Here is a 20,433-nt window from a genome sequence, read left to right on the forward strand (position 1 = left end):
AAGGTCTCTTCTGGCATGCTGCTGAGTCTATACATCGTGAACTGGATTACATTGTAATACAAGCGTCTCACTGATCTGGACAGCACTTGTTTCTATCCCCCGACCGGAGACAAATTGGAATTGCTGGGTTATCATGCGTGACGAGGGTATCGGAGTTAATAAATACAAAGAGTAGTAGACAGCGCTGTTCAAGCTTATATTATACCTACCTATTTCTCAGCTTCGTCCAGCCGCTGGTTCCCTTTGACCGGGGCGGGCTGTCAGGGGCATTCGTATCCGCTCTGGCTGGTTTCGATACAATGGAATCTGTGTCACTCACGCGTAGCTGGGGATTGCGCGCTGTACCTGGATCACCTCCTGGGTCACGAAAAACAGGCTGGGTTAGGTCCTGCGGTACGTCATCCCACTCCTTTTCCTCTAGCAGTTCCCACTCCGCACTGGCCATCTCACCGAGGAGCGTCGACTTTAGCCCATCAGTGACTCTCATTGGAGTCGGTAGCTTCCAACTTCGGATGAATTCAGTCCCTTCGGATGCACTCAGGAAAGAGTGCGCGGTACCGTGAGAATAATGGCCAAGCATAGGAAACGAATTTGTTCGGTGGAGTGTAGTTCTCGGAGGGTCTTTTGGAGCCTTTGGTTTGGCCTGAATATCGCGACTCGGATGGGTCCTGAGGAAAGTGGATGGTTTCCCAGGCGGCGCAACAAGCAACTGCCACAAGTTCTTCCCAATATCGCAAACATCCTCCCACGAATCGGACGCTGAATTCAGACCCTGGCTTCGGGATAGCCAGCACACATTCCATGCCAGTAGCGCAACTCCTTCTATGAAATGAGCATAAGTCCCTGGATCTTCCTTGGCTAGTTTGGGGAGACTCTTATCGATGCAAAGCGGTCGAGGCCGCGATGGAAGCGAGCGTGAGTCAGCGGTGCGCGACGTTGTTGGACTTGATGATGAGGACTGGTTCGACGGCTCTTGGGTTACGTCTCGTGGGAGATACGACGCGGATGGCGCGTATATAGTTGGAGTGGGGTAATTCTTATGCGGGGGTATTATCTCGGCCGGTAGTCTCAGAGACAAATAATGGGAAACGAGAACAAGGATATGGGCGATGTAGGTGAACGAAGTGGAGAGTTGATCTGGCGTCGCACCTGTTCAAGTATTAATATGTCAATAACATGGATATCACACAGGGATAGGACTTTCCATTCATGTCTCTAAGATCGATGATGTTGACACCACCAATCACATAAGATTCCTTTAGCCCATTGTCTACTTTTCTGACCTTCTGCCTTAGGCCGTAAAGGCTTGCTGCTTCTCGGCAAAGAAAGATTCGAGCTTCGGCCGTCTTAGCATGCAAAGAATTCCACAAATGATGTGTTCTCTTATTATTATTCTGAATGCCGGCCAGTAACCCGGTCTCTCGCTCTGTGAGGTGGTATTTGGCGGACTCAGAGTCTGAGCGTCGACGAGCCAGCTCTAATTTGCGTCGGGAGACATCAAAGTTCTTATTCTTGATCTCGGACTGTATGCTTTCGATCTGGGTCGCAATAACCCTCATCCTCCCGGATGACCGGACTTGGTTACTGGTGATGATCTGAAGGGTCCAGGGGTTGGAGCTTCCATTTTTTGGCGCAGTATCATATTTCTCGCGTGCATCCGAAGGCGTTTCTGTCCTCAACTTGGGTTTTACAGCAGCCTCAACTTGCTGGCTTAGGGATTCCTTTTCCAGAAGAAGAGTGGCGCTCTCTAAGCGTAGTGAATAGAGCTGATTACGAGCACAGGTTGGGCAAAGGAGGTGTAAGCGTGACGTCTGCGCACGAGTGCATATGTCGCAACTCATTTCAGAAGTTTTGCAGCTCTTCAGTTGAACTTCGAGGCAATGGGTCAAGGAAATGGGTCGAGGTCCCGAGTCATCAGGTATCGATTAAAATTCCGGCTGCTCAAACAGAGACCCATATGTGTTGACTGGAGAAGGAGCATCGAAGCACCGATAAATCATGCCTGTCTTTTGGATGTCCTGCGATGGTCATGGATGCACCAGAGGTCGTGGAATTTGTGAAGTTGAACAGGCGATCCTGGCGAGGCGAGATCCTTGCACGTCACATTTAGATGCCTCAGGCAACAGCATGATCCGAGGCCCACCTGGGCAGTGCGGTCGCCGGGATGCGGGTTCTTTGATGAAAGGTAAAAGGTAAACCATACGGTGATACGTAAACTGGAACAACACCTTAAGTCTGCGTAGGATCTGGTGAGGCAAATAGCCACTCAAGAGATTACACGGCTCCAGATCTGCGTTGAACTGGGCCTTTCGGGCCAACCGAATTACCACAGGCCGGAAGCAGAACTACGACAGATGATCTTTAAAAGCAGCACTACTTCTTCCCCGGACAGTGATGCCCCGAAGTGATCTCTAGGCTAGAGGGCTGGATAGCTAAATAGAAGCCTCTTGGTTGCGCTTGATCTGGGCTGTGAGTACCACGTTACGCGCAAATATTGAAAAGCAGAATTTACATCTTACCTCAGGACACAAAAGTTAAACCTATTGCGGACGGCCAGCCTTTAATCGGCAAGTATGGGAGCTGGTGATAAAACACCTTCTCGCATTCCTAGCCGAAAATCTGGAGGGATACGAGACAAATTCGCTGTGGAGCACCATGGTGCTTTGGAAAATGAGACGCAACTTCGAGAACGCGTCAAGGATTATGACTGGTCTGAGCTGGAAAGTAATTACATACAGATGATGGAACACCATGAAACGGCTGAAGAAGAGCTGCGAGACCAAACAACGAGATTGCTTCAGGTACTCTGCGCACAATACCTAGCACTCAATACGTTATGTTAACCATATCTAGACTTTCAAAGCGTGGTCCCAGACTGCTGTCGCCCACGACGAGACCAGAGCACTGAAAAGGTCGGTCAATCGTCCTGCAGAACAACCGAGAAGTGGAGTACAGGATGCTGAGATCATTCATAGATTTAGGACTCAAATGCATTATGTCCAGAATTCCGAAGAAGGCTTAGAGAAAAAGAGAAACCACTGTATGTTACAATCCCAATGGTGGATTATGGTCAACCTTAACACCTACATCCAGACATCGATGTTGTAAAGGCTTTCGAAAGTGCGCTCGCGCTCCTGAACGACCGCGTGAAACCTTGAATGTGCAAGGGTACAATGAATTTTAGTCAAATATTACCCGGCGTAGAGCCTTCTGTCAGTGTACAGTGAGTGGGTGGAATGGAATCAAGTGAGGATAAGAGGAGGACAGGTTTCATGTATTATCCGCGGTCTTGTGTCATTCGTTCTATCGCTGGATAGTTGCTGAAGAGTATCCTCGGAGATAATAGACCAACGGTGTGGCGCCCAAAAGACGCTTCCCCTTTAACTGGTATCACGCCTGCTAGCTCTGCCAATAATATCTTGCCATTGAGCATCGGCATGTCTTCTGGTAGTTGCTAGAAGGGCTTCATCCTCAGCATTTTCCGCGTCTTCATCAAGCTGCCGCTCATCTAGTCTCGGAGATCGTATGAGCGAAGCGACAAGGGCAAGCAGATGGATACCTGTGGAATGAGTATATTAGTAACGGGTTTTACTTCGTAGAGTCGGCCGTGAAATACCAAGGAAGGCAAACTGAGCCCAGAAGAATATTGCGCCGAAGAACGGGAAGTTGAATGTAACCCGATTAAGAAGTGTGCTAGCGACACTGGGAGTGCAGACACGCTGGGAGGCCTCATCGCCAACTGCCTCCGAGCAAGGCTTGACAAGGTGCTTGGTCTTCGAGCAGTCCGGCAGCGTCCCAGACCGGTCGGACGGATGGTCACAAAAGGTCTGAGGCCCAAAGGTTGCATACTGAGGTGCAACTATCATGGATATCGAGTAATTTAGCGCCAATATTGAGAGCATTAACATGGCCGTCATCAAAAGTAGCGCCTGTGGGGACGTATGGCCTTTTCGGACCTGAAAGATGCTAATCCATAAAAATCGGATCCCAATGGTTGCAATGCCGACCACAGAGCCAAAGAAGAATAGTAGCACAAGCAGAGTGAAGATCACGTAATCCATAGGAAATACTCTGGCGGATTGGACAAAGATTTGGTTGACGAGGTTGAATACATTAATATGTCCGAGTATATATCCACAGTGGTGCTTGCAAATCGAGTTTTTGGCTTTGTCGATTGCAGTTAAGAGCATAGATATCCAAGTTAGTAGCACAATCAGTAGTATTACCAAACCTCCGAAGAGCTTGATGGGGTGAAAGAAGGCTTCAAGTTTGAACCACGCTTTCATAAGGAAAGTCCGGGCTTCCCCTTCGGTTTCATCTGCCAGGCGTTGTCTCCTGATTAGGGTTCTTTCCTCTCGCACTAGAGAGTCTAACTCTCTGCGGTCTTTAGAAGATAGGAGCTCAGGGTTTCCTCCACAGCGACCCTCTAGGTAGCGCTGGCGTTCTCTATTCGAATCAAGTTGCACAGAGGTTGCCTTCAGATTCTGAATTGAGAGCGAAGGACTACCTCTAATCAGGCGTATAGGAAGAATAGCGAGCCCCATGGATGTATGAAGAACGTATACACACATGCCAATCGTGGTCAATAAACCGAGAGCGAAACTTAGAGCACGCTCTCCACCTAGGTAATAATGGTCAGCTCATCAAGAAGAAGTTGAGTGTCGACGCTACTTACGATTCTCGCCGAGCAGCTTCTTGAAGAACTCGGAGCCACTGCCAATATTTGCTCTGTGAACAGGCACGAAAAACCCCGCGAGAAACAGAATAAGTAAAATGGCGACAAACGATAGTGTATACTTGAAAGCGGCCCAAAATCGCTGGCCGAAACTTTGCTCTCCGGATTGAGCTGCCACTTCATCATATTCTTCGTACCAAAAGTAAACAAAGGGGATAACAAGAAGACAGAGAAGAATGTCCACGGAATATAAGACATAGTATACAACCGCCAAGGAGAGAGTGATTTTATCCACTACCTCTTGGGTCGCCCAGTCCTTCCGCTGGCCCACGGCAGAGGAAACGGTGGAAGAGACCAACGCGACATCAACCGGTAGTAAGAGGATCGTCGCAAGGAGGAATGCAATCGCAACGATACATGTCAGAGTCACTGATGTGGAGCGGTCGCGAGGAGTCTGATAAACATGGATGAACACTGAGGCGACCATGAATAGAATGGCTACCACGATAGCGTAAACCACCCAGATTAGGGACACCTGTAGAAGAGCCATGGTGAAGCCCGTGAAGCTCCCACGACCTTTCGTGCGTAGGGAACGTAGAGCATCAAACGTTATTCTGGCAGCTTTGGATGGAGGCTCTCGCTTTGCCTTACGTCATGAGGAAGATCCTGATCACGTGCTATCGCGGAGCTTGCTTGTCACGCAAGGGAAATTAGGACTTGAAGCTCTCGGTCTCTCCAATTGGGGTAACATCGGCGGCCCGTTCGATACTTCTTGTAATTGATAAGGTCAAATCTTCATGAACACTCTATATCTCCGAGCTCCAAGTTTCTTTCCCCAGTGATGTTGTCGTGCGCGCATGTCAGTTAAAGCTGAGCCGCAGAACCTCCAAGAGCCCTTGGAACACGAACGTCCGATTTCCACCATAACGCTCAGATGCAGTGCTATACCGAACTACTACCCCCAACAGGGGTGACGCATGCATTGGCCGTTCCTTTTCTCTCACCAACATCCAATAACTTGGTTGTCGCCAGGACATCGCTCCTCCAAATATTTTCCTTACGCAGCGTCCCGTTCCATTCGGGTTACCTTGACGATCAGCCAAGTCAACAGGGCCAGGGGACAGACGAACTCGTGTTGGAGAGGGAATATCCATTTCCCGGGACAATCACAGGCCTTTGTCGAGTGAAAACCTTGAATACTAAGAGCGGCGGGGAGTGCGTGCTTATTGCCTTTCGAGATGCGAAACTTAGCTTGATCGAATGGGATCCAGAGCGCTACGGAATTTCAACCATCTCCATCCACTACTACGAGCGTGATGATATGACCCGTAGCCCATGGGCAACTGACTTGAGCCGCCGTGGCAGTATACTGAGCGCAGATCCGAGTAGTAGATGTGCAGTTTTTCAATTTGGTGCTCGGAACCTTGCCATTATACCCTTTCACCAGCCGGGAGATGACCTAGTGATGGACGATTATGGTTCGGATCTTGGTGAAGAGGGTCCAGAACGCGTTGATACAAGGACCCACGATGATACTCGGGAAAAGGATGCCACCGTATATCAAACCCCATATGCTTCGTCATTTGTCTTACCCTTGACTGCGTTGGACCCATCGATCATACACCCTATAAGTCTTGCTTTCCTTCATGAATATAGGGAGCCGACCTTTGGTATTTTGTACTCGCAAGTGGCTACTTCAAACGCGCTGCTTCACGAACGAAAAGATGTCGTCTATTACACGGTGTTTACGCTCGACCTAGAGCAACGTGCTTCTACAACCCTGCTTTCTGTTACTAGACTTCCTAGTGACCTGTTCAAAGTGGTAGCTCTTCCACCTCCCGTGGGTGGCTCGCTCCTTATCGGATCCAACGAGCTCGTGCACGTCGACCAGGCTGGGAAAGCGAATGCCGTCGGAATCAACGAGTTTTCGAGACAAGCTTCTTCGTTTTCTATGACCGACCAATCGGACCTGGCTCTGCGTCTGGAGAACTGTGTCGTGGAACGATTTTCTGAAGATAATGGAGACCTTCTGTTGGTACTTTCTTCTGGGGAAATGGCGCAGATTAGCTTTAAACTGGATGGCAGATCGGTCTCAGGAATCTCGGTTCGTCTTCTGTCTGCCCGGGGAGAGGGGCTCATTGCCTCTACCGCCTCGTGCTCTGCTTTCCTCGGAGATGGAAGAGTTTTCTTTGGCAGTGAGGATGCGGATTCGGTGCTTTTAGGATGGCTGGATACTTTCCCGACGGCAAAGAAGTTTAAATCGCAAACGAAACATACGGCGAATACCTCGGGGGATTATTCAGATGACTATCAAAGCGAAGACGACGTTTACGAGGACGATCTCTATTCATCCGTGCCCGACGCAGCAGCAAATGGTCGTCAAAATCAGCCGGTTTACCCACCCATGGCTAGTCCGGACAATTTGCATGTTCATGACCGGTTGTTTAGTCCTGGTCCTATTAGAGACATTGCGATGGGAAAGAATTCTGCAGTTGTGTCAGATGCGGGGAATGATGGGAACGAAAAGGATAATACTTCTAACCTTGAGTTAGTTGCAGCCCAAGGCTCGGATAGAGGTGGCGCGTTGGTGATTATGAAGCGGGAGATCGATCCGTCAACTATTACCTCAATACCCACGGACTCAGCGAACACTCTCTGGACAGTCTCTTTAACTCAGACTCTGTCGCACAACAACGAGCAGAGACACCATGATTTTGTCATACTATCAAGACAGGAAAGCGCGGACAAAGAGGAGTCTGAGGTCTTTATCCTGGAGGATGGATTGCGGCCATTCACAGCGCCTGAGTTCAATCCAAACCATGATCTGACTATAGAGATTGGCACTTTGGCGAGCAAGAAAAGGGTGATTCAGATATTGAGGAATGAGGTCCGAAGTTATGAAGCTGGTGAGTTCCTCTTATGATATGGCACCACAATGGGAGCTGATCAGCCAGATTTGGGATTGGCCCAAATTTATCCCATCTGGGATGATGATAGTACCGACGAACGAGTGGCTGTCAGCGCCAGTCTTGTGGATCCATATCTGGCGATTATACGTGACGATTCATCGTTATTAGTACTTCAGGCCGATGAAAGTGGGGATCTAGATGAAGTGGCAGTTTCTGAAGATATTGCAAGTCGAAGATGGTTGTCTGCTTGCTTATACTTTGATAAGACTAGGATGTTCACAGTATCAGAACCAAAAAAAGCCAAACAAACCCAGAACAGCACTCTCCTGTTCCTGCTGAGTCAGGATTATCAACTATATGTGAGTTTGCCGAGCCTTCATTTGGATGCATGTCCCTTAACGCTGGTGGATCCAAATAGATATACCGATTTCCAGACCAGAAGTTAATATCAGTGATCGAAGGGGTTGGCTGTTTGCCGCCTATTCTGTCCAACGAGCCACCGAAACGAGCTACTATGCGAGAGAGTATAGTTCAACTGGCTCTTGCAGACCTCGGCAGTCCCTGGAGCAGTCTACCCTATTTGATTGTACGCGATTCAATTTATCCCTCACTTTTCCCGTCCCACCATATGCTAACTTAGAAACCCGAAAGCTGCGAACTGAAAACGATGAGGTGGTGATATACAGACCGTTCTTTATCAACTCCCCTAATGGGCAACCAGCTGGTTTCAGATTCTTGAAAGAAGCAAACCATATTCTCCCAAGGGTTTCCGCAAAGAGGGATTCCGGGCAAGTAGAGTCTAAGTCTCTTCGCATTCTACATAACATCTCGGGCTATAGCTGCATTTTTATTCCTGGGCCGTCTGCAGGTTTCATCTTCCGAACCCCAACCACCTCGCCCCATTTTATCCGCCTGAGAGGGTGCCATACAAGAGGGATTGGCTGCTTTGATACCTCTGATAAGGGATTTGCGTATCTAGACTCAAACGTGCGCTGCCTTCTCCGTTTACTTTGGTTGTCCTAACTAAATCTGAATATGTAGGGCCTCATCCGTTTAGCTAAACTTCCGAGTGGAACACAACTAGGCTATTCATGGGCATTGAAAAGGGTCCCAATAGGGGAGCAGATCGATCAATTGGCGTACTCTTCCGCCTCTGAAACGTATGTCTTAGGGACTTGTGTGGGATCCGATTTTAGATTACCGGATGATGACGAGCTACACCCCGAGTGGCGTAACGAAGGTTGGTACTGTATATCTTTTCTGGAACCCTAGCTAACCAGTGAAAGTAATCTCCTTTGTGCCTCAAGTGCATCAGAGCTCTTTGAAGGTTGTGAACCCCAAAACATGGTCTGTCATCGATAGGTATGTGGCGTCGAACGGTTACAGTGCCCGAGACTGATATTTCTCATTTATCTCGAAGCTATTCGCTAGAGCCCGCTGAACATATCATGACCATAAAAACTATGAGCCTGGAGGTATCTGAGAATACACATGAACGTCGAGATATGGTTGTGGTGGGCACTGCACTTACTCGCGGTGAAGACATACCCTCCCGGGGCTGCATCTATGTATTTGAAGTCATCAAGGTTGTCCCTGATCCTGAACAACCGGAGACAGACCGCAAATTAAAGCTCATTGGCAAAGAACCTGTTAAGGGGGCCGTGACTGCGCTCTCCGAGATCGGTGGCCAAGGCTTCCTGATCGCTGCCCAAGGACAGAAGTGCATGGTTAGAGGACTAAAGGAGGACGGTAGTCTCCTACCCGTTGCATTCATGGATATGCAATGCTATGTTAGTGTGGTGAAGGAGCTCATGGGTACCGGAATGTGTATCCTGGGAGACGCTGTGAAGGGCCTCTGGTTTGCGGGCTATTCGGTGGGTTTTATCCTCGAATTAACAAACGTGCTCTAACGAATTTACGCATTTAGGAGGAGCCTTATAAGATGAGTCTCTTTGCCAAAGACCTCGATTATCTTGAGGTATCGGCGGCGGATTTTCTACCAGACGGCGGGAAGCTATTCATCATCGTTGCCGATAGCGAATGCAATCTTTTCGTCCTGCAATACGACCCTGAGGGTAAGATATGATTGCAATTCATCGGACTTTGCGTATTGCTTATCACTGACCAATGACCAATAATAGATCCAAACTCATCTAATGGCGACAAACTACTAAGCCGCAGCAAATTTCACACCGGCAATTCCGCCTCATCCGTAACCCTCCTACCACGCACCCTGGTCTCCTCTGAGCGCGCCATGCCTGGCTCAGACGAAATGGACACCGACAGCGCAGCTCCTCTGCACCAAGTCCTCATCACCTCTCACAACGGCTCTATCGGCCTCGTCACCTGTCTTCCCGAAGAATCCTACCGACGTCTCTCAGCGCTTCAATCCCAACTAACAAACACCCTCGAACACCCGTGTGGTCTCAACCCTAGGGCGTACCGCGCCGTTGAAAGCGACGCGAGCGCTGGGAGAGGCATGATAGATGGCAGCGTACTCTTCCAGTATCTGGATATGAGCAAGCAGCGTCAGGTTGAGATTGCGGGCAGGGTCGGCGCAACGGAATGGGAGATTAAGACCGATCTTGAAGTCGTTGGTGGTGATGGGCTTGGGTATCTTTGATGGGGATATTGACAACACTTGCCAGGGTTACGGGGTTTGTACTCACCTTCAACTGTTTGGAGCTTCAGGAAAGGGGTAAATGCATAAACCTTTGCATGGTGGGTGGATGATTTCTGAGGCTGGAACTGGTCTACATACTCTTGAATCGGTAAACTTCGTTTCGCTAGGATCTGGATAGTAGCAGAAGTCTCTATTTCCTGTAATCAATCTCTCTTTTCACTTTCATTACCCGTGTCCCTGCTGTCTATCATCAATGCGAGCATTTCCCGGCCCTCATGAGAATCGTAGTATTACCCATCGCCAACACCAGGCCCGAAAAACGGAGCCAGTGTATGCCGGGTCAAGAGAGATAAGAAAGCAAGTAGACATTGACGATATAAAAGCTTGGAATAGAAGCTAGAAAGAAGAAGGGATGGTTTTCTTGTCGTTCGAGGAATGCCTCAACGGCTAGCCGGATATCGTTGCTCCCTATCAAAATCGTATAATGCGCTCTTTGTCGTTGGGCGTCCTAGGCCCGGGAGAGCGGTACAATCATTATGATATATGCACCTGGGAGAAGTAAAAAAAAATGGAGGCACACCTCCACAGATATACGCGGACGGGAATAAGTGGACACGAACGAGAAAAATATTGGATCAGCAACGGAAGAAATGGGGCGAAGGTGGTGAATCCAGTAGACTCCATTGCGCCACCACCAGAACCACGCAGTAGTCATCCCCATAGCCATACATGCCCGTAAAGAGAAATGGGGGAAAATATAACACATCAAATCATGGTACGTGAAAAAAGCCCATCCAGATGGGCACATGACCCCAACAAGAAGGACTCGGCAGAACAGTATATATAGACAAAGCAAGGCCAGAGATTGAACGGGCCTGGCTCTCGCCAGGAATGGCTGTTGAACCAGCTGCAATGAATCGGCGTGAGCGGGTATTTCCTGCCAATTCCCCTTCCTCAGAACACATCTTCTGCGGCAAAATATCGCTTACTCTGACCCCGTGCCGTCACATACTTCATTTGTGGAACATTCATGTGATGGACCACATGGGGGCGGTACACCGCGTCGACAGGTCCCTGCCAGTCTTCTAAGCCCAAGGGGAAATATTCATACAGCACATCGGCACTTTCGCTCGCAAAGGGCAAACTTGACGCAAAGTGCTGTTGAAAATTTGTGGTGCTCACCAGAGGCACAGTAGTCGATGTGCTCCCGGGCTGTGTTTGAGGTACGGTATGGGAAACTTTACGCATCTTGGCCGGCCGCCCGGAAGATTCGATGCGAAGGTTTCTGGTTGTAAGATCGTTCGAATATGACGTAAGGGGCCGTGCAGGGTCATTGAGATGGACCAGGTCCGAGCTATCGTCATCCAGAAGAGATAAGTTGATGGGAGCTGCGACGGTACTTGTTCGTCGCTGAACTTCTACCGGCCGCGAAAACTGCGGGCTAGACTGCGAGTAGAGTGATGAGTGGGGCAGGGTTGTAGGAGGGAGCGTTGTAGTTCCCGGAGGTGCAATATGCGCCCAATCCGGCGAAGCTTGCGGGGGCTGAGCTACGTTCGGCTGGGACGCCGAAGTTTCCGGAGAGCTGCTCCGTACGCCGGACTTTGTTCTGGCGGGGGTCGGTCCGGAATGTGGTCCGGAGTCACTGGGCGAGGTACGGTTGAGGCTGGCTGTGGCAGTATGTGCATTCTTGCGGGAAGCAGCAGCACTGCCGCTTAGAGGTAAATCCTTCCGAGATTGAAAATTGCGCGGACTGCGACCGCGAACAATGACCGGCCCGGAGTGCACCTCACAAATCGGTATCCTTCCACCCGTGGATAGCGTTGCGACGACTTTGAGCCGGACCACAAAGTGCTGCTGGAGCTCCTTTCGTCGGCCATTATTGGCAGTCGCGACTCGAAATTGGAGGCGCTTCCACGCGATTGGAAAGGTGGCATAATCGGTGTCGAAGTCCTGTCCCGCCATCATATCCAACGGGATTGCCGGGGGCTCCTTCTCAACCTTGGGCGTGGTGCCACTCGGATTGGTACCGTTGGTCGCGTCTTCATTATTCGAGTTCCCGTTTGCTGCGGGGGTTTTCCAGGGCACTGAGATGATCTTCACTGAGTTTCCCTCCACAGACTCGGTTGCAGATACAGTTAGTTCTTGCGCGACGATAGGTATCCGATCTCCGGTCTCAGTAATTATATAACGTAACCCGCGGGGGAGGGTTACGGAGCCTGTAATCTGGAAGAGATTTCGCCGGTAGCAAGTCAATTCCGCTCCCTGCTGAGGCGGGGCGTTCTCTGTTGGGGAGGTAGTCCACGGCGATTCGGCGAGGAAAAACATGCCATGTAGCTGGGCTGAGACAGATATTGAGGTTCGGCGGAAGGAGTAGTCATGCAATGTGAAAGGGTATGATGGGATAGAGAAGCTCAACAGCTTATTGTTGTGGTCGATAGACGAGTCGGGAGGCTGTTCAGTGGGAGGGGCGGGTTCGAAGGGAGTCACCATATCCGTGAACGGGTCCTCATAGCCCGAGGAAAACCGTTTGAGAGTCTCCGGAGGCAATGGATGATGGGTGAAGGTCAGATCATCCCCGCTAGCCGGACGGACGGTTAGAACGCACATTAGGTATAACCGGGAAAACACCACAAACCTGACGAATGTATCTGACTCGAAATTGGAACGCTGGTCTGGGAGTTCCATCCCAGGTAGGGCATTGAGGTAATCCGTGCCTTGAATATTGGCGAGGGAGAGTGGGGAGGCCAGGTACGGCATCGCCATGGTGTCGAAGCCCTCCATGGTGAGGGTATCGAGGGAATGAACGGAGACAAAGACGTGAAGGCTGGAAAATACGTGGCGCAGAAACTGAACAAGACCAGAAGGGAGGGAGGCTCGTCGGATTCCCTGAGAGCCTGGTTTCTCAACGGGTGAGAGCGATCGGATCGGAGAGGAAGAGAAATGAGGTGAGAGAGATGTTAAGGAAGAGATGTCATGGAGGAGGATGAAGAAGATGTGTCGCACAGAAAAGAGTTGGACGGGAGGGAGGAGGTCGGGACAAGCGAGAAGGACTTCAAAGATTCAGCAAAAAGTATACAAGTCGCATTGGCAAAGGGAAGAGGAAGGCGATGTAGTCCAAGTCTTGAATGGCGTCGAGTGTGGATCGGCCACCCCCGAAGTCAGCAAGCACCTCCGTCTGAAGAGAAGCAGGAGAGCACGTTAGTGGGGATCGCAGCTAGCGGGAAAGAGGAAACGAAAAGGCCCCAGGCAGAAGAACGATCCGGAGAGAGGCTAGGCTAGTGCTAGGACGAGAGAGGAACAGATAACAGGACTGGAACAAGACGAAGCCGGCGACTGGGGGCGACGAGGTGGGCCCTCCTTGGTCTGGGACGTCTGGGTGACTGGGTCAGGATCTGGGAGCTAGACCAGGCAAAGGAGGAGGACGATGGGCTGCGGAAGAGGGGCGGGATTGGACGAGTGAGAGAAGACTCAAGAAGAGGGGAAGCCAAACGGCGGGAGACCGGCGGTCGGCCTTGTCTGGCCTAGCGTGCTCTCTTTTCCGCTTGGGAGGCTGTGGAGTGTGCCGCACACGGCGCTGGCTGCTTTCGTGTTGCGATCAGGGTTTTCAGGACCTTCAGGGCTCCGAGGACCTGACAGAGTCAGATCCAAGGAGCCGGAAGCTGTGTCCCAAACTCCTTTGACAGCTGCGTCCTGCAGTCTCGCCAAAGGGACCTCCGTTTGAGGCTGGACATTTGACTCTGGCTGGCCCTCTTCCGCCCCGGCCCTGTGCCCTCTTTCAGACCTTCCATATGGGGCAAAGCCTCCACTTTGATAAGTCTATTAATAAGGCTCCACTCTTGTTGGCCTGGGGAAATTGGCCTCTGCCACCTGCAGCAAAGTGACGGAGTCCAGGTCTGTCAAACTCAAAAGCATGAAGTTACTGTGAAGATAATACACCATGACAACTCTATCTTGTCAGATACCTCCAAGCCGATGGCCGGGCTCGGTTAACAGAGGTTAAACGCGCCCAAAAAATGCCTCAACTTTCTGTGTGGGATGGGCGCTGCTGAATACTTGGAGAACAGGAGACGCATCCATCTGGTGCCAGACTCCCAGGAAAGTCGTGAATAGCACTCCTGAGAACAGCATCGTCCTCGATCGACCCATGGGTTAGAACGATAATGTCCAGCCCCAGCCCTCGATGAAAGCAGCAGAATGCCTTTCAGTTGTGCCTTCTCAGCTTTGACGTTCGATGCGTTCTTTCAGCTGACGGCAAGATTAGTCTCGATTGGCTCAACGCCAGAGACTGATCGGCGGTGGTCTGGCTGACATGCATCCGAGCCTTTGCCCTGAAAGTCCCTGAGCGCAAACCTCGTTCATGACGAGGACAATCATCAATCGGAGATTTCAGTCACGCTGTTGAGCGCTTGTGTTTGCCTGAGTGATTTCGTCAGTCGCCACGGGGCTCGGTCACACACTTCCCTGGCCGTGTCGCACAGCGTCTTCCCCCAGTCAGTGCAAGCCTTCGAAGTCGAATCAGCCGCCGTTTGGGGTCCAACGATTGGGCCGGCGTGACCGTCGTCGGATGATGCAAAATCGGTTCGCTCACTTCGTCTCTGCGGTGCCACATTATGTCGTGATTGCTGTTCCTCCGTGTTTTTCGATTGCCATTCTCTCCTGCTGCCTTTGTCCTAGTCCTGGGCCTAAATCCATCGGCGCAAGAAGCAAAAAGTTGCACCAATAATACGACGCTTCGACGCTTCGATGCAGGATTCGCCCCCTTCTCTTCTAGAACATTTCGAGAATCTCACCAGGACCTCTCTTTTGCATGTGATTGCCGCCACCCACAAGGAGACAGTCGTACTCCTCGTTCTTACTTTGTGTTGCGATTGCTGTTGTTGTGTCGAGGCACATCCGGCGAATACTCACTTGTGGAACCGATGGAGTACTTGACCGTCTCCTCTTCTTTAAATTTCACAAGATTCGTAGAGAGAGAAAATATTGAACACTTGCGGCCAAGGGGGCAGGAGCCGCGGTCGAGTTGCCAATCTCTGCAGGAGGTCAAGAATCTGACATGCCGGAAAGAAGCGTGCTAGAAAGCAATCGAAGCGTTCCATGCGCAGGGGCAAGTTATCTCTGTCAACGACCCTGACGGGGCTCTCCGATCGATGCCCTGCACTTCACTTCCTGTTACGAGGGAGGGCGAAAATCTGTCAGCCCACTTGCAGATAAGCTCTGATCAGATTTTTTTTGTTTCTTTTTCTCTCGGATCCGGCAGCGGCAAGAGGCAAGTCAAGCGCAATTAATTGGTGGTCCATCGAAGCATTCCAACAACTTCATCGAATCCATCCAGCCCACCCACGCTCTTTCTTTCTAATTCGTTCCAGACTCAGAGACTGAGATTAATTCCTGCCGCCATAAGAAGGGAAAATCCCAAAGGGAATGCCGTCGGCGGCGGCAGAATGACCCACACTCACATCATCCCATCCCATCCACGATCCGTCGTCCACATCTGCAAACGGCTCCAAGCCAAAGCATCAAGACGAGAAAAAAATATTCGCAGACCCTGACGGCCGAATTGAATGCGAGGAGGACCCGATCATCATTCGGGTTGCGACACTCCGCGCGCGCGAACCTGAGACTCCCAGCTCGTTCCACAGGAACCAAACACAGCGCCCTCTCGGATCGTCTCCCCCTCGCCTCTTTGTATCAGCTTTCAGAAACTGCGCATGGCTGTTCTCAGGACTGCTCAGTGTTTTGGCGGCCATTTCGGACATTCCGTCCTTCTCGATTTTGCGTGAGGATTGTCGCTGGAATCCTGGGCAACGCCACGAAGCGCATTGTGCATCGCCGACCTCCTCTTCATGACTCGCTTCTCGTGAACCTGCACTGAATAGAGTTAACCGCCCCCTCTCCCACTGCGCAGATCATCCGTAATCTGGATCGACCAGAAACCCCATCCCTTTTCCAGTCTTTGGAGACAAGACGCGAGCTGAGTTCTGCCTTGCAGAGATGGTGCAAGATTCATGATTCGCCCTTGAAATCTCATTGGCTGTGTGCTCGTATATCAGTGACTGATCAACAGGTCCTCTCATCTTCCCGTTTCACAAATAGGAATCTGCCGACTCGACTTCCCAGCAGTGGAGGCGCGAAGATCACCCTTGAATTGGAAACGAGTTATAAAAATAGAAAAGAAAACTTGGCTTCCAAAGGCTCTGATCTTGAGGCCGAGGGACGAACCTGACTTCTCAATGTTTCTGCACTGTGCAACAAGAATTTCTGTTCTACGTACTGCGATACAAGGCCAAGGAAAAGGGGGGTATACAAGAAGATTATATCGCCCCGTCTTAAGGTCCTGGTGCCATCGTCCACGTCGCCGCGTCACAATTGACTTCTTCGAAGCTATGGAGAGTGCGAAAGCCGAGCTCTGTCAACCAGTCAAAGTTACTATCTGCGTCTACCTGCAGGTATGATGTTAGCAGGAAGCCAACAACACAAAATAAAATTTCCAAAGAAACAAAAGTCCCTAAGGGAAGCCGGATGATACGTACGCAGTCGATAATGACGGCTCCCGCGCCTTGCTTCCGTATCTGCTTTATCCCAAGTAGGATCAGCCCCTGCAACAGGGTCGCATACTCGCCAACCGAAGGCGAGATTACCGGGGAAGATATTCCCCCTATCGAGGCATGTGCGGCATTCATCGCTGGCATGTGCTCCGCTAGGGTCGCTCGTTCGTTGTAGATGACTACACTGCCGAGGATAGCCCCATCGTGGGGTCTCATGGCGCGGATGATCCCACAATGTGGCGCCCCGCCAAGGGCCACTTTGTAGATGTCTATCACGCCTTGCCTAGAATTAGTCTTGATGTGGTCGATGATTGAATCTGCGTAGTCCCATCCATGGACGAGATCATACGCTACTTCTGCATTTTGGAGACTGCTGACAAGACCCTCAGGCGGTGACCACGTCTGTAGAGCCCGAAGTACAACGCTGCAGACTGGCCGTGATAAAGCCGTGTTCCACCCTAGGTTTGCAAACCACTGGCGAAGTCTTTTGCGCTCGACGGGGTTCGCAGCCGGGATACCTAGGTAAATGCCTGGCAGACGAGAGCCGAGTTGGAACCGCTTCAACCCTTTTCGCTGCAAGAGCGTCCGGATAGCACGGTTGTGAAGAGAATTTCCGATGGAGAGCTTCCGCCTCGAGGGATCGACGATTAGTGACCCAATAACTCCCGTACCCGTGGCGCGGAAAAAGTAGGTTGAACAGAAGCCGTAGAGGGCTCGAGTGGTACTGTTTCGGACCACAAAGTGAGCCTCGTCAATATCGTCTCTTCGAAGAAGAAAGCTGTTGGGAGTCACGCCTAGGAGTTCGGATCTTTGCCCCCGACTGTCCTCTCTGACTGTGGTGAGGAGCGCATCCAAAGACTCTGAATCCCTCTCTTCATTCCAATTCTCCACGAGCCAGTGCTGCCTCGCTTGATGGAGCTTCTGGCTACGGTTGAAGGAGCCAGGTAATGACCCTTTAGACGCCGACTCCCCATACAAAACTCTGACCAAAGCTTCCAGAGCCGTGTCTGTGAAATCATATGTGCAAATATATGTCCCGATACTTGCGTCCATAGCAAAGTCATAGGGTGAGCTAACGGCCACCACAACCATTGGTTTCTCCCGTGGTTCGCCGGACGGAGTAGACTGTGATCTACATATCATAGAGACGTGTTTGGTGAAACCCTGTTGGTAGATATTCCTCACGGCATCCGCAGTGACGACAACGACGGCACTGGCACGATCTATGAGGCTCTCATGGATCGGGCGAACGCCATTTGATGTATAGGATGTGTGCAGAACTCGACCGTTCCTATACCGTGAGAGAGACCTTCCTAATTCCTTGAACACACTTTCGCCACTAAGTATAGAGGCAGTCCTATCCCAAGCTACCGCGTCGATCGACATCTCTAGCTGCTCGATCACGGAGCGGGACACTGCCGATGCGGGTAGAGGTTTTACCAACGGAGTCAGGAGCAGCAATTCTTCGTTGGCACCCACAAGATTGGAAAGCGGTAGCAAATTCTTATTGTCTCGTACCACTGAAATGGAATTGCTGTAAGCCCTTGTTGAGAGACTGGTGTGGGACGGCTGCATCTGAGTTAGCGAAGGGAGACCTGCAGGGTTGAGAGCCTGCTCCCATGAAGTACACCTCCCTTTCAGAGCTAAGACTCTTCTGAGTGATTGCTCTATCCGAGCCCGGCTAATGATGCCGTTTTCCACTCCGAGCTTCAATCCGTTGATAGCCTCCTCCTGCACCTGGAATGACCTGCACAGAAGTACTACGTCACAGCCAGCATTCTTAGCCATGACCGTCCCGCCACCGACGCCGATGTTGTGAGTAAGGGCTTCCATCTCTAGACATTCGGAAACGACGACACCGTCGAATTTCATGTCTTTTCGTAACAAATCGTCCACGACCTGCTCGCTGAGACAGGCATGCATAACGTTCACCCCGGCGGACGTCATGGAAACGCCCCCCACCATCATCGCGTCGAGACCATTGACTATGGCATTCCGAAATGGGACCAAGGCAGTCAAACTGAGCTGTTCCAATGACTCGGTGATGATGGGAACGTCTGTTTGCGAGCCCAGAAATTCAAGATTTCCATATGAAGGAAAGTGCTTGCCACAAGTCACAAGGCCACCCTCTTGGTAGCCTTTAATGAACTCCACTCCATACTGCGATACCTCTTGGGGGTCGTCGCCGCAGGTACGGACGCCCATAAGCTGGTTTCTAACGTTTGTTAGGACATCCAGCACAGGTCCTAGAATCCAGTTGACTCCGACTGCTTTAAGTTCCTGAGCAGTAGCAAAGGCAACATCATGGGCTAGTTGTTTTGAGCCTGTCGCGGCAATACCCATGGCGCTAGGGAACTGCCGAATGAAAATCTCGTCGTAAAGGCTGTTCACGCCCCCGTTCTCCTGGTCAAGAGCTATAAGGAGTGGCACAGGATGACCAGCATTCCGAGCAATCGTTTGCAACTCGAGAACCAACTGGGTCGCATCTTCTGCGGCTGTTCGCTAGTCAGTAATTTCATCCTTCGAACGGCGTCTGAACCAATATATAGCTTGAACATGGAGGGCGGTACACGGGGCATATTACATTTCAAGTTTTTGGCCGTGAGTAGAATGGAACCGAGATGGTACTTCTCTATGAGAGTGCGAATCTGAGGGCCGACCGAGGTTCCATCGAAGCCCATCATAAAGAGCTGTCCCATCTGTCTGTCGACAAGACATGGTGATCATATGGTTAGTGACGATCAGCTGTTGACGGTGGTAACAGTTTGTAAGGGGAAGAATGATGAGAGGCAAGGCCACGAATAGGAAAGTGAAAATGACGGGCTGACTCTTGACATGAGGCTCAGGACGCATTTGGCGGCGCAAACGCAAGACGAGACATTCAGTGCATAAAAAATAATACAGGATAAAAGATAATGCCAAGACTTGGGTCGTACCTGTCCAAATTATCCCATCCAGGGGGGAGCATTTCCTCTTTGGGGGCCATGTTCGCCCTCGGCTCCTGCGAGGAATGCTAGGCCAAAGCCCGAGACGGCAGGATGGCTCAGCTATGGCCCGCACACCTCAGTCGGAGTTGAGAGTCCGTGTTGGAGAAGAAGGTAGGTTGAGGTAAAGCTGTCAAGATGTTGAAGCTGTCAGCCGACGGTTGGCTTAAGCTCCCCGGTCGACCGCACTAACCCGAAAGCCCGTGCGAATGCTCGTCAGGGGAAGTGAGCTACGGGTGTGGAACGAATAGCATTGCATGGATGTTAGGCGGGATTACAAAATAGCTGGCTTGATGCCCTGCTTCCAGAATTCGCGGAGAGTTTGCTTGAAGAGGAGCCAGAACATGACCACTTGCGAGGCAGGAAATAGGGGCCGAAACGAATGTTTCGAGCGGAAAAGGGCCCTAAGGCAGCGACATGAAGAAGATGCTAATTTCCAGTATCGGGGAAATGCGCCTAGCGCATGGAGTGATTGGGAGTGAAGTATGAATACCATTATTCGTGGTTTCGCGTCCATGTTGGCTGAAGCAGAGAACGTGTGGGGTGCGGATATCTGTCACGTGCCTCCGGGGGCCTCTTGTTGGGCTCCAAAGCTTGGCCGAGGATGGTAAATGACTTACTAAACACAATACCGTATGAAACGAGCTATGCCACCTTTTCTTACACAAGATACCAAATACAACGTCACAGCAGCCCT

General features: G+C 50.9%; 6 protein-coding genes across 6 annotated transcripts; 2 read left to right on the forward strand and 4 right to left on the reverse strand.

Annotated features, from left to right (window-relative positions):
* Positions 1 to 205: 205 nt before the first annotated feature.
* On the reverse strand, positions 206 to 1,841 carry BJX67DRAFT_378488 (Atg14 domain-containing protein; the record flags this gene model as incomplete). Its single annotated transcript, XM_071032353.1, has 2 exons — positions 206 to 1,149; positions 1,190 to 1,841. The coding sequence occupies 2 exons, from the start codon at positions 1,839 to 1,841 to the stop codon at positions 206 to 208; spliced, it is 1,596 nt and encodes a 531-aa protein (XP_070888908.1).
* A 519-nt stretch (positions 1,842 to 2,360) lies between these two features.
* BJX67DRAFT_300238 (uncharacterized protein) lies at positions 2,361 to 3,367 on the forward strand. Its single transcript, XM_071026961.1, has 5 exons — positions 2,361 to 2,469; positions 2,525 to 2,801; positions 2,854 to 2,912; positions 2,976 to 3,040; positions 3,094 to 3,367. Exons 2-5 carry the CDS (start codon positions 2,574 to 2,576, stop codon positions 3,156 to 3,158), a joined length of 417 nt encoding a protein of 138 aa, XP_070888909.1. The 5' UTR covers positions 2,361 to 2,469; positions 2,525 to 2,573; the 3' UTR covers positions 3,159 to 3,367.
* BJX67DRAFT_300263 (putative LMBR1 domain protein) lies at positions 3,112 to 5,303 on the reverse strand. The gene is made up of 3 exons (XM_071026962.1): positions 4,676 to 5,303; positions 3,617 to 4,621; positions 3,112 to 3,559 (listed from the first exon to the last, which is right to left on the reverse strand). The coding sequence occupies exons 1-3, from the start codon at positions 5,223 to 5,225 to the stop codon at positions 3,381 to 3,383; spliced, it is 1,734 nt and encodes a 577-aa protein (XP_070888910.1). The 5' UTR covers positions 5,226 to 5,303; the 3' UTR covers positions 3,112 to 3,380.
* An 85-nt stretch (positions 5,304 to 5,388) lies between these two features.
* BJX67DRAFT_300284 (cleavage/polyadenylation factor CFT1) lies at positions 5,389 to 10,479 on the forward strand. The gene is made up of 9 exons (XM_071026963.1): positions 5,389 to 7,581; positions 7,630 to 7,943; positions 8,003 to 8,170; positions 8,236 to 8,571; positions 8,626 to 8,824; positions 8,871 to 8,946; positions 9,005 to 9,458; positions 9,512 to 9,659; positions 9,726 to 10,479. The coding sequence occupies exons 1-9, from the start codon at positions 5,610 to 5,612 to the stop codon at positions 10,205 to 10,207; spliced, it is 4,149 nt and encodes a 1,382-aa protein (XP_070888911.1). The 5' UTR covers positions 5,389 to 5,609; the 3' UTR covers positions 10,208 to 10,479.
* Positions 10,480 to 10,684: 205 nt separating this feature from the next.
* BJX67DRAFT_300299 (NDT80/PhoG-like DNA-binding family protein) lies at positions 10,685 to 13,084 on the reverse strand. Its single transcript, XM_071026964.1, has 2 exons — positions 12,843 to 13,084; positions 10,685 to 12,785 (listed from the first exon to the last, which is right to left on the reverse strand). Exons 1-2 carry the CDS (start codon positions 12,986 to 12,988, stop codon positions 11,162 to 11,164), a joined length of 1,770 nt encoding a protein of 589 aa, XP_070888912.1. The 5' UTR covers positions 12,989 to 13,084; the 3' UTR covers positions 10,685 to 11,161.
* A 3,164-nt stretch (positions 13,085 to 16,248) lies between these two features.
* BJX67DRAFT_300441 (putative beta-N-acetylglucosaminidase) lies at positions 16,249 to 19,865 on the reverse strand. The gene is made up of 4 exons (XM_071026965.1): positions 19,689 to 19,865; positions 19,337 to 19,455; positions 16,738 to 19,247; positions 16,249 to 16,647 (listed from the first exon to the last, which is right to left on the reverse strand). Exons 1-4 carry the CDS (start codon positions 19,736 to 19,738, stop codon positions 16,534 to 16,536), a joined length of 2,793 nt encoding a protein of 930 aa, XP_070888913.1. The 5' UTR covers positions 19,739 to 19,865; the 3' UTR covers positions 16,249 to 16,533.
* Positions 19,866 to 20,433: the final 568 nt, after the last annotated feature.

The sequence above is a fragment of the Aspergillus lucknowensis genome (assembly GCF_044049455.1).
Source record: "Aspergillus lucknowensis strain CBS 449.75 chromosome Unknown BJX67scaffold_7, whole genome shotgun sequence".
NCBI classification, from domain to species: domain Eukaryota; kingdom Fungi; phylum Ascomycota; class Eurotiomycetes; order Eurotiales; family Aspergillaceae; genus Aspergillus; species Aspergillus lucknowensis.